Genomic DNA, 12,408 nt, shown 5'->3' with positions numbered 1-12,408 from the left:
CCGCCCGCATACCTTCTTCAGAAGTGTCAAAATCTGTGTCTCCGTTCAGCCGTTCCTTCATCATTCGTTTCGCTGTTTGTTTTGATTCCCTTCCGCCATAATCCACCCACCCGTGTCGTTTACCTTTCGCGTAAAGGAATCAAGACGCATTTTTTGCTTGTGAATATCTTGGCTGTATACCTACCAAACAATAATCTATTTTTGGGTGATTTGGTGTACCGTTTGCTAGTTACTAAAAATAGACATCATTCTCCAAGTATCGGGTTTCGGATTATACAATTCTCACCTATATTTTTGGTGGGTGGTTCGCACAGGCACAGGTAAGTGTGATTTATTGCATGACATGTTTGGTACAAAAGGATATGTTTGGTACAAACGATGTTGATATGGTAGAGAGGGGTAGAGTACTACTTTGGCACTAACATTGAACCACAGATAAATTGAACTAACATGAATTCCTGCTAGGATCTCTGAAAGAACTCCTGATGTTCTAGGGTTTCCTAGATGAATTCCTAAGATAATATTGTCGCACCACCACCAAACCGGATCGCGCCAGTGAGACTCGCGACGCGTCTCAACTCGCGCGATTTTGAAATCAGTTTTTTCGTGTAGCGCTGCATTCTTACGATTTTTATGAACACAGCGCACTATTCACATATTAGATGCGACGCACGGGGCCCGAGAAAATAATAATTATAAATAAATGTTGGTCTTGATTTCTACCGGATACATAATAATATTTGGTAATGTTAAAAAAAAAAATCGATCAGACCTTTGGGTATTATCCTGCAGGATTTTATGAAGGCATACATTGAAGAACATCGGAAGAAATCCCGAGAGAAATATGTTTATTAATGATCGTAGGAAATATGTTACTGGAATAATTGCTGTAGTATTTACTGGTGTGAAACCTTAAATTAATTTTTGAAGAATCGATAGGTATTTTACGTGAACAATTACTCGAGAAACGTTCAAGAAAGCAGGAGTAATCTTTGTATGGAATACTAAAAAAATCCTAGAGAAACTTCTGAAGTAATAAAGTTGTTAAGTAATCTCAGAAAGAGTTCTGAATAGATTTCTTCCGACAATCCTTGGAGGAATTTTTCGAACAATTCCTGCGTGAAAATGTGGATGAATTGATAGAAAACATATGATTATTCATGGAATAAAAAAATCTGCGGTACAATTGCGAGTGAAGGAATCTTTGGATGAATCTTCAGAGCCTCCGAGAGTATCTCTGGAGAAATTACTCGAAGAATGCTTTTTTCCTAGAATCTTTGAACAATTCATGTAGAACCTGTAGAATAGCCGCGTGAAAGTCTCTGAAGGTTTCCCTTTAGTGATTTTAGAAACCATTTTGTTTAGGAGGCCGTTCATTAAAATAGAGACTTCTATTAGAACAGTGATCAAGTCTCTAAAAAAAACCTGCTACTTGTGCTGTGATGTGGTTGGTAAATGGCTGGGCATGGCGTACCATTGGTACCTCGCGTGCCTGAAGGAATAAAATAGACCCCTTTGTGCGGTCCTTAGCCTCTTGCCCAGCAACTCCTATCCCTACCTCCTCGCGGTACTGGCCGGGGTACGAGTAACCTTAGGGAAGATCGGGTAACCAACCCCCGGTGGGAACTTTGGTCGTATGCTGACAGGGAAGGGGGGGTTTGCTTTTGCTTTTGCTTCTGCAAACCTTGAGCGTCTGTACTCCATGTTAGGAGCGGCTCACAACAGCGTCTGTTCCCCATGTCAGGGGCGGCTGATTATCGTCCGAGTGCCAGAGAAGGACTCTAAGCTAAACTGCGCACTATGGTCCTCCGAACATTTAGGGGGAATGGTCCTCCGGAAATCTAGGGGGTTGGTGTCAGGCCCTGCAAGCCAGCCGTAAAAAAAATCAAGCAACGAATAATCAACGAGAGAATACGAACCGGGACAATCGGCGAAGACCACAGCGACGTAAAGGGACTAGCGATTGGAAGCTCGGTACGTGGAACTGTAAATCTCTCAACTTCATCGGGAGCACACGCATACTCGCCGACGTGCTGAAGGACCGTGGATTCGGCATCGTAGCGTTGCAGGAAGTGTGTTGGAAGGGATCAATGGTGCGAACGTTTAGAGGTAACCATACCATCTACCAGAGCTGCGGCAATACACATGAGCTGGGAACAGCTTTTATAGTGATGGGTGATATGCAGAGGCGCGTGATCGGGTGGTGGCCGATCAATGAGAGAATGTGCAAGTTGAGGATCAAAGGCCGGTTCTTCAACTTCAGCATAATAAACGTGCACAGCCCTCACTCCGGAAGCACTGATGATGATAAAGACGCATTTTACGCGCAGCTTGAACGCGAGTACGACAGTTGCCCAAGCCACGACGTCAAAATCATCATAGGAGATCTAAACGCTCAGGTTGGCCAGGAGGAGGAATTCAGACCGACGATTGGAAAGTTCAGCGCCCACCGGCTGACGAACGAAAACGGCCTACGACTAATTGATTTTGCCGCCTCCAAGAATATGGCCATTCGTAGCACCTACTTCCAGCACAGCCTTCCGTACCGATACACCTGGAGATCACCACAGCAGACAGAATCGCAAATCGACCACGTTCTGATTGATGGTCGGCACTTCTCCGACATAATCGACGTCAGGACCTATCGTGGCGCTAACATCGACTCTGACCACTATCTGGTGATGGTCAAACTGCGCCCAAAACTCTCCGTCGTTAACAACGTACGGTACCGACGGCCGCCCCGGTATGACCTAGAGCGGCTCAAGCAACCGGATGTCGCAGCGGCATACGCGCAGCAACTCGAGGCTGCATTACCGGATGAGGGTGAACTGGACGAAGCCCCTCTTGAGGACTGCTGGAGAACAGTAAAAGCAGCCATCAACGATTCAGCTGAGAGCAACGTCGGGTACGTGGGACGGAGTCGACGGAACGATTGGTTCGACGAGGAGTGCCAGGAGGTTTTGAAGGAGAAGAATGCAGCACGGGCGGTCATGCTGCAGCAAGGGACCCGGCAGAACGTGGAACGCTATAAACAGAAACGGCAACAGCAGACCCGCCTCTTTCGGGAGAAAAAACGCCGCCTGGAGGAGACGGAGTGCGAGGAGATGGAACAGCTGTGCCGGTCTCAGGAAACGCGTAGGTTCTATCAGAAGCTCAACGCATCCCGCAACGGCTTCGTGCCGCGAGCCGAGATGTGCAGGGATAAGGATGGGAGCATTCTGACGGACGAGCGTGAGGTGATCGAAAGGTGGAAGCAGCACTTCGACGAGCACCTGAATGGTGCTGAGAGCACAGGCAATGAAGGACGGGACAACGGAGGAAATGCCTTCGTCAGTACTGCGGAAGATGGAAACCAACCAGTCCCCACTTTGAGGGAGGTTAAGGATGCCATTCACCAGCTGAAGAACAATAAAGCTGCTGGTAAGGATGGTATCGGAGCTGAACTCATAAAGATGGGTCCGGAAAGGCTGGCCATTTGTCTGCACCGGCTGATAGGCACAATCTGGGAAACAGAACAGCTACCGGAGGAGTGGAAGGAAGGGGTAATCTGCCCCATCTACAAGAAAGGCGACAAGTTAGACTGTGAGAACTTTCGAGCGATCACCATTCTAAATGCGGCCTACAAAGTATTATCCCAGATCATCTTCCGTCGTTTGTCACCCGTAGTAAACGAGTTCGTGGGAAGTTATCAAGCCGGCTTCGTTGACGGCCGATCGACAACGGACCAGATCTTTACTGTACGGCAAATCCTCCAAAAATGTCGTGAATACCAGGTCCCAACGCATCACCTTTTCATCGATTTCAAGGCGGCATACGACAGTATCGACCGCGTAGAGCTATGGAAAATCATGGACGAGAACAGCTTTCCCGGGAAGCTCACGAGACTGATAAGAGCGACGATGGAAGGTGTGCAAAATTGTGTGAAGGTTTCAGGCGAACACTCCAGTTCGTTTGGATCCCACCGGGGACTACGACAAGGTGATGGACTTTCGTGCCTGTTGTTCAATATTGCGCTAGAAGGTGTTATGCGGAGAGCCGGGCTTAACAGCCGGGGTACGATTTTTACGAGATCCAGTCAATTTGTTTGCTTCGCGGATGATATGGACATCGTCGGCCGAACATTTGAAAAGGTGGCAGACCTGTACACCCGCCTGAAACGCGAGGCAGCAAAAGTTGGACTGGTGGTGAATGCGGCCAAGACAAAGTACATGCTAGCTGGTGGGGCCGAGCGCGACAGGGCTCGCGTAGGTAGCAGTGTTACGATAGACGGGGATACGTTCGAGGTGGTCGACGAGTTCGTCTACCTTGGATCCTTGCTGACGGCTGACAATAACGTTAGCCGTGAAATACGGAGGCGCATCATCAGTGGAAGTCGGGCCTACTATGGCCTCCAGAAGAAGCTGCGGTCAAAAAAGATTCACGCCCGCACCAAATGTACCATGTACAAAACGCTCATAAGGCCGGTAGTCCTCTACGGGCATGAAACGTGGACGATGCTCGAGGAGGACCTGCAAGCACTTGGAGTCTTCGAACGTCGGGTGCTTAGGACGATCTTCGGCGGTGTGCAGGAGAACGGTGTGTGGCGGCGAAGGATGAACCACGAGCTCGCCCAACTCTACGGCGAACCCAGTATCCAGAAGGTGGCCAAAGCTGGAAGGATACGATGGGCAGGGCATGTTGCAAGAATGCCGGACAGCAACCCTGCAAAGATGGTGTTCGCTTCGGATCCGGTTGGTACAAGAAGGCGTGGAGCGCAGCGAGCTAGGTGGGCGGATCAAGTGCGTATCGATTTGGCGAGCGTGGGGCAGAACCGAGGATGGAGAGATGCGGCCACGAACCGAGTATTGTGGCGTGAAATTGTTGATTCAGTGTTATCTGTGTAGATGTTAACTAAATAAATGAATTGTGCTGTGATGTGGATGGCAGCGTCTTATGGTAGACTTGACTGTAGAATGCTAATGCACTCTGCCTGATCAAATCAATCGTCATCGTCACTGTTAATCCTAAACATTGTAATCGTTTAATTTTATCTCGGTATCTACTGCACAACACGCACCGAGCGATGTTATAAAATGGTTTTATTTTCGTTTCAGACAGCACCACCGCCAGACGCATTCGGCGCTCATCAAAAGCAGCGATCATTCAGTTGCCGGTCGTTCACCAGGTTAGTCGGCATCGCGAGAGAGAGGAAACCCCCCATAGCGTCTACCTTTCGTCTTCAGAAGGGTAGCAAGGATGAAGAAACTTTTCCACAAGAAAGGAAGCTTGATTCTCAAGGAGAAACCGTTTGCCTGTGTGTTACACTCTCGCTATCGTGCCGAACGTTGCGATAAGTGCTTCAAACCGTAAGTATATATCAGGGTAGAGTGGGGCAGTTTGGAAAAAGTTAAGAACAAGTTGAGACAAGTGTGGAACACTGTTTCTTAATCTTTGTAATCACAGAAAAAAACGGCAATCGGGTCATACACATTATTTTCCTTTTCTTATGTAGTTGACGAATGAACTTTGAACTTTGTTTCGAGCCCTTTCTTCCAGTGGTGATGTTTTGAGTATTTTATTGATTATGTGAGAAATATATAAATATTATTTCATTACACTTCGAAGTCAATAGTAGGTATCTATGAACAGTACGTGCAATAAATTTTAAACCACATTCGTCAAACTATTACAGTCAAACATCATCATACCAAAATGATGAAATTTGTAAAAAACCTTACAGGACAATATTAGCAGTTTTTTTTTTGAAAATTATGTATGTTCTTTTCTATCAATTTAGAGCAATGGCTTATAACATGTCTATTGCTTCAATACCAAGAGTTTTGGTTTTTCAAAAATTGCTCATTCTACCATATTGGCGAAATTGACCCGATCATCCCTATGTGTTGCTAGACCGCTGTTCGAAATAATGCATGATTTCTATTCCAGAGGAAAAGTTTTGAAATGCTCCAACTGCCTGTACGTGCGCTACTGTAACCGTTTTTGTCAGAAGGAAGCATGGCCCGATCATCAGGACGAATGTGGCAAGCTGAAAGCCATTGGTACGCGGACGGTGCCAGATGCGGCCCTAATGATATCCCGTATAATTCGCAAGCTGCAGAAGGGAGGTGACTACCAGAAGGGCTACTACACTGCCAAGTTCTACCGGCGTTTCCATGACCTGATGACGCGTGAGTTGCCATTTCGATTTTACCGTACACACCATCATATTCATATGATCTTCTTATATTTTATATCTTTTTTATTTCCCACATCGATGTTCATGTTCGTTCCATTTGATTTTTACACTCGCAAGGAGCGATTAGCACATTCATCATATTCCTTTCAAACGTGATCGTCCATCGTTTCTGACCCATCCATAGAAGACATGCGTTAGAATGAAAGATTGTGTCTGTCCTGGTTGCTATTTTTGTGGAATCGTTTGCCCCCCGTGAAAGACGTCTGACGTGATCGTACAAATAGTGTGTAGACATGCAAGTTAATCTGAATTCCGGAGACGTCCGTGTTTCTCTCGCTTCTAAAGATCGAAAACCTGACGTAAGACCGCCCTGCAAGTTGTGTTTGTTTTATTCGTTGTGTTTTTCCCTCTTGATTTTTAAAGCGTGCAGTGCATAAAGGTGTATTCGATCAACAAAGAAGGCGATTAGGGTGACGAAACAAGCGGTATTCTATTTTTAAGTGTCTAATGTGAACGAATTTATCGCTTTCGTTTTTGCGTCTTCCTCAATTGATTTGTTGCGTATTCCTACTTATTTTCTCGTTGAGTGTTAGTTGTTAATATTTTGTTTTCCGCCTTGGATCTTTAATTCACACATAACAGGTATAGATATGCCAGAACAGCAAAAATGCACTTACATTACCTATCAAGCAGAATAAGAGGTCATAACAACTGTCCCTAAATGTGCTTATAACAGTAAGTTCAACAGCCAAACAAAATACGTAAACCTTATCCTGTCTTTCTGGGTTATGCCTAACCGATTCTTCCACAGATGAGGACGATATTAGGAACGATGTACCGCGCATGGAACACTTCCAGTCGTTACTGGTAGTATTGCGATCGTTAGTAGAGGTGGCCGCCATGCCAAGCAATGCCGAGTTGTTGCAGATATTTGGAAAGGTATGTTAATTGTGATGCATATCACAACGGTTTGTTGGCAAGGGTTTTTAATTTGCATATTTCAAATGTTAAAACAAAATCAAGTCAATTTGTCCTATCAACTAGATTAAACCTACCCTCATCTAGATACCTACATAAAAAAAAATCTAAATTATTTGTTAATAACAACAATATGCCAAAAACGATGCGAACATGGGCAGAATATTTTAATTATCCTAACGAAATTATTCAGTAGACCTACACAAACGGTTGGTACTGTTTCTCTTTCGTTTTCAGTTGTAGATCTCACAGAGGCTCTAAACTAAACTAAACTCTAAACTCTTCTTCAACTTAGAATACTGTTTTCAATAGCCCTTTCCATTTCCAGATGTGCATTAACAGCTTCAACATCCTGGACGACGAGATGAACAGCATCGGTACCGGAATGTACCTGGGAATATCCATCATTGATCACAGCTGCCGTCCGAACGCATTGGCCACTTTCGACGGGACCACCATCCATTTGCGTCTGCTGGAGGACTACCACGGCAGTGAGGTGGATTTTTCAAAAATATTCATTTCCTACATCGATCTGATGAACCCGGCCGAAGAGCGGAAAGCTCGCCTTCGCGCTCAGTATTACTTCGAGTGCAATTGCGAACGGTGTCGAGACGAACAGGAGCAGCAGTTGATGGTTGCCGGTGCCTGTCCGAATGTCGACTGCGACGAACCATTGGCGATGCTGGATCGCAAGGTGGAAAAATGTCCACGCTGTGACACTGCCATCAAACATTCCGCGCGGGAGATGTTCCGAGAGGTTACTGACTTTACTTTGGCTCAGTTGGCTAAGATGAAGGATATCACATGTAGGGTCCAACCCATCATTTGTGTGAAAAAAAGAACTAAATTCAACCTTTATTGTAATTTCAGACATGGACATCTGCCAGCTCTGCCTGAAGAAACAGGAAAACATTCTTCACTACTACAATGTTTGGTACCTAAAGACACTGGATCTGGCTTTTGAAAGTGCGATTAACATGCAGAAATGGGAAGACGCCATAGGATACGGTCTGCGGCTGAAAGACGGATTCAAGAAATACAACGGTCCGTTCCATCCGCTTTATGGACTGCTTTTGTTGAAGATTGGAAAAATTCAACTTTATACGAAGCACGTGGTGGAAGCGTTACAGAATATCAACGACAGCGAAAAGATATTGCGGGTGACTCATGGGGAAGAGCACGACCTGTACAAGAGTCAACTGATTCCGCTTCTGTGCCAAGCGGCAGGCGAATATGATGCATTGAACAAATAATGTTTTTTGGTGGTTAATAAATGTTTTTTACAAACTATTGTTCGCAAAAAAACCTTCGCTGCGTGTGTTATCATTTGCGGAAGAAATCTAAAATCAAAATTTCACACAACTGGTGTAGTGATTAGAACACAGGCCTCTCACGCCGAGGATATGGAATCGAATCCCATTCCCGAGATATTTACTTGTTGGAACGACTATCTTCAGAATGTAAGTTAAGGTGAAACATCTCGGAATCCAAAGATGGCCGGGACAATGGCCGACTTCTCCCCCTACTCACGTTTTCAAAGGCACAAAACTAGAGAAATAGTTGCCAAACGTTCCTGATCTTCTTATTTTAAGCTTTCTGCTAGTGCACAAAGCCAAAATTAAAAGTGCACTGTTGAGAGATGCTTTCTTCGCGAGATTTGTGGCCTGGAAGTTTAAGTGCAATCTTAGAAGTTGATTCCAAACTGTTTCACCTTAAGTCGAAAGCCGTTGATCCCGAGATGAACTAGCCAAGAATCTCGGTAATAAAGATAGACAAAACGTGCAAGAAATAGAAAAAACTCCCTTGCTAAAACGCTGTTAATCGGTTTGAAAGATGTCAAAAATAGTTGTTTGGCGTTGTCGTTTTTCAAATTAGTTAAAATGTCCAATGCCGACACTTCTGGTCAAAAGTTTGGGCTCACTAAAAACATACAAAAATATTTTATCCATATCTCTGGGACTACACGTCTGATTGAAACTCTTTATGGCGATGTGTGGTATTAGATTTCTCTTCAACTTTGCTTTTTTGTGTTATTGCAGAAAACTGATTCTCTTTTCGTAGCATATTTTTGTGCTGTAGGATGAAGAATCACTATATCTTGCTTCAAGGTGCGATTGAAGCATTGAATTAGTCAACCTCATTCTTGTTTACGGCGGATCCAACTTTCGATCCTATTGGTTAAAATCCATGGCCCGTTTGATTTTGCTGGCGTAAAAGGGAATGCAAAACGGTTTTCGATCGAAAAAGCATTCGAACGTAAACAAAAATACGGGTTTTTGAGATGATTTCAGTGGTAAACTGAAAGTTTACGACATCATCTTCGAGCAACAATTGATAAGATTTTGTATTTTGTTTTCTAAATTTTTAGCTAAAATTGTGACACTTTTCGAAAACCACACAGAAAAAAATCATGGCTACTTTTCTCAGCACTGAATCGATCATAATTCTAAACCGATGTGGCGTAAGAAACGTAATCCCATAATCTGTACAGAGCACTCACAAAATTTTTGGCGAAAAAATCTGAAAATTATTCAAAATCATTAAAACAGTCGTTCAAGTCATCGTGCAAAAAGTTTGGGATTATGGACTTCTGTCTGTTTCATGGTTTGAGCACCTTAATGGTAATGTGGCCAGTAGCGAAGGTGGCACGGAAATAACTTTGGGAGCATGTGCGGACGACGAAAGACTTCCGCCTCCAGATCTCCAAGAGGTAGAAACGGAGATTAAACGGTTGAAAACAACATAGCCGCTGGAGTGGACCAACTACCGAGCGAGTTGCTAAAATACGGTGGTGATGCACAGGCAAGAGCGCTGCACTGGGTTATTTCCAAGATTTGAGAGGAGGAAGTATTGCCGAAGGAGTGGATGGAAGGTGTCGTGTGTCCCATCTACAAAAAGGGCGACAAGTTGGATTGAGCCAATTATCGTGCGATCACATTTCTGAGCGCCGCCTACAAGGTACTCTCCCAAATTCTATGCCGCCGTCTATCACCAATTGCTAGAGAATTCGTTGGGCAATATCAGGCAGGATTTATGGGCGAACGAGCAACAACGGACTAGATCATAGTTTCCCAAACTGTGGGTCGCGACCCCCAGGGGGGTCGTGAGCTGGTCTATGGTGGGTCGCGAAAAAATATCTTGATTTGTATTAATTTTCTTATATTTTTTTCTTACATTTTCAAATGTCTCATCAAATCTAGATAAATGGTTTGAAATCGTTCTCATTTATTTATTTCTGCATTTATTTCAGCGTTCCCGACAATCATTAGGTACTGATGATCAAGATACTTGATTTGGCATTTGAAATTTTCTTTCAGATGTCGATTTTTTTGGTAAAAAACAAACCTTATTTCTCATATCGGAAAAGCTTTACTTGAATCTGGTGAGCTGTTTCACATCAACGTTACTAGACAAGGAGTTTTGGCAGATGTCGAAATTTACATACTACATTTCTGTGTCAAACTTCTGAAACATATACTCAACTTGGTCAAGAATGAAATTTGAATTATTTTTGTTCAAAGAGGTAAATCATAAATACTGGCAGTTCAGTGATTTTTAATTATAAAGAGATCTCTCAATGCTCAAATTTTTGACTCAGAAAAAATTGCTCAATTGTTTTGATTGTTATTGTTGATAAACCAAAAAAACGCACAAATAATTACATTCCAGTTGAGAAATCAAAAAACTTTTTTTCGTGATTCCTGAATTTCTATGTAAAATCCATTGATGGAGAGCCAGATCTTATTCTTGGCACTTTTGATTCCCTTAAATTTGGCCATAATATGCATCGTATTAAAGTGTTTCTAAACGATAATTTTCAGAAAATTGGTCCTAGAAAAACCGCCCATTCCAAAGTGCACAAGTAGCTCTGCACTATACTTCCATCAAAAAAGCGTTGTGGTGAAATATAATATTGCGAATTGAACAATATTGTTTGAACGAGAAGTGACATTGAAATGTTAGCAAAATCGTAAAGTCTGTCATAAACGCGCTTGGTGCATGTCCGTGATCAAATAATGTATCCGGCAAAGAATGTTTTAGTGGAAAACAAATCCCTAAATTTTGTTCATTTGGTGGGTCGCGAGGAATATGCCAGACGGCTAGGTGGGTCGCTTACTCGAAAAGTTTGGGAACCTATGGACTAGATATTAGCCATCCGCCAGGTGTTGCAGACATGCCGCGAATACAATGTAACCACACACCATATATTCATCGATTTTAAATCGGCCTATGATACAATCGATCGAGAACAGCAATGGCAGATTATTCACGAATACGGTTTCCCGGACAAACTGATAAGATTAATCAAGGCGACGATGGAGCGGGTGATGTGCGTAGTCCGAGTATCAGGGACACTCTCGAGTCCCTTCCAATCTCGCAGGGGGTTACGGCAAGCTGATGGCCTTTCGTGTTTACTGTTCAACATTGCTTTAGAGGATGTGATAAGAAGAGTGGTGTTAGACACGAGTGGCACGATTTTCAGAAAGTCCGTTCAATTACTTGGTTGCACGCAACTTTGAGACGACGGGGGATACGTACAGTACATCCGACTAAGGGCTGAAGCTAGGCGAATCGGACTGAACATCAATGTGTCGAAGACGAAGTACATGATAGCAAGGGGCTTAAGAGAAGACATGGCACGCCCCCCACCTCGAGTTCATATTGACGGTGATGAATTCGATGTTGTCGAAGAATTCGTGTACTTGGGCGCACTGGTGACCGCCGACAACGTCATCAGCAGAGTAATCCAGAGACACATCGTTGCTGGAAATCGTGCCTACTTTGGACTCCGCAGAACGCTCCGATCGAGCAAAGTTCGCCATCGCACGAAGTTAACCATCTACAAGATGGAAGACGGAACGTGGAGAAGCCGGATGAACCATGAATTGCACCAGCTGCTAGGACTTAGGAGAACCAACCATTGTCCACCTCGCAAAAATTGGGAGGCTGCGGTGGGCCGGGCATGTCACCAGAATGTCGAATACCAACCCGGTGAAAATGGTTCTCGAAAACAATCCGACCAGCACAAGACGACGTGGTGCGCAGCGAGCAAGATGGATCGATCAAGTTGAGGACGATCTGCGGACCCTTCGCAGAATGCGCGGCTGGCGACGGGCAACAATGGACCGAGTCGAATGGAGACGTCTTCTACGTACAGCAGAGGCCACCCAGGCCTTAGCCTGACTGATCTCTATCTCTCATGTTTTATGGTTTGAACCCAAACCCATCAACTATCAGAGGACAATTTCATATAA

General features: G+C 44.3%; 1 protein-coding gene across 1 annotated transcript; it reads left to right on the top strand.

Moving 5' to 3' along the window:
• The first annotated feature begins 77 nt into the window (after positions 1-77).
• Positions 78-8,463, top strand: LOC5578792 (histone-lysine N-methyltransferase SMYD3). The gene is made up of 6 exons (XM_001657112.2): positions 78-320; positions 5,094-5,345; positions 5,926-6,167; positions 6,987-7,114; positions 7,482-7,959; positions 8,024-8,463. The coding sequence occupies exons 2-6, from the start codon at positions 5,236-5,238 to the stop codon at positions 8,404-8,406; spliced, it is 1,341 nt and encodes a 446-aa protein (XP_001657162.2). The 5' UTR covers positions 78-320; positions 5,094-5,235; the 3' UTR covers positions 8,407-8,463.
• The last annotated feature ends 3,945 nt before the right edge of the window (positions 8,464-12,408 follow it).

The sequence above is a fragment of the Aedes aegypti genome, chromosome 2 (genome assembly GCF_002204515.2).
Source record: "Aedes aegypti strain LVP_AGWG chromosome 2, AaegL5.0 Primary Assembly, whole genome shotgun sequence".
Taxonomy (NCBI): domain Eukaryota; kingdom Metazoa; phylum Arthropoda; class Insecta; order Diptera; family Culicidae; genus Aedes; species Aedes aegypti.
This window is presented reverse-complemented; position numbering and strand designations above follow the sequence as displayed.

Bases quoted from the DNA above. Each gene is read 5' to 3' on its own strand.
- LOC5578792 (XM_001657112.2), top strand. From the start codon at position 5,236: ATGAAGAAACTTTTCCACAAGAAAGGAAGCTTGATTCTCAAGGAGAAA. The intron at 6,168-6,986 runs GTGAGTTGCCAT...ATTCTTCCACAG, and splicing joins TTTCCATGACCTGATGACGC to ATGAGGACGATATTAGGAAC. The intron at 7,960-8,023 runs GTAGGGTCCAAC...TTGTAATTTCAG, and splicing joins TAAGATGAAGGATATCACAT to ACATGGACATCTGCCAGCTC.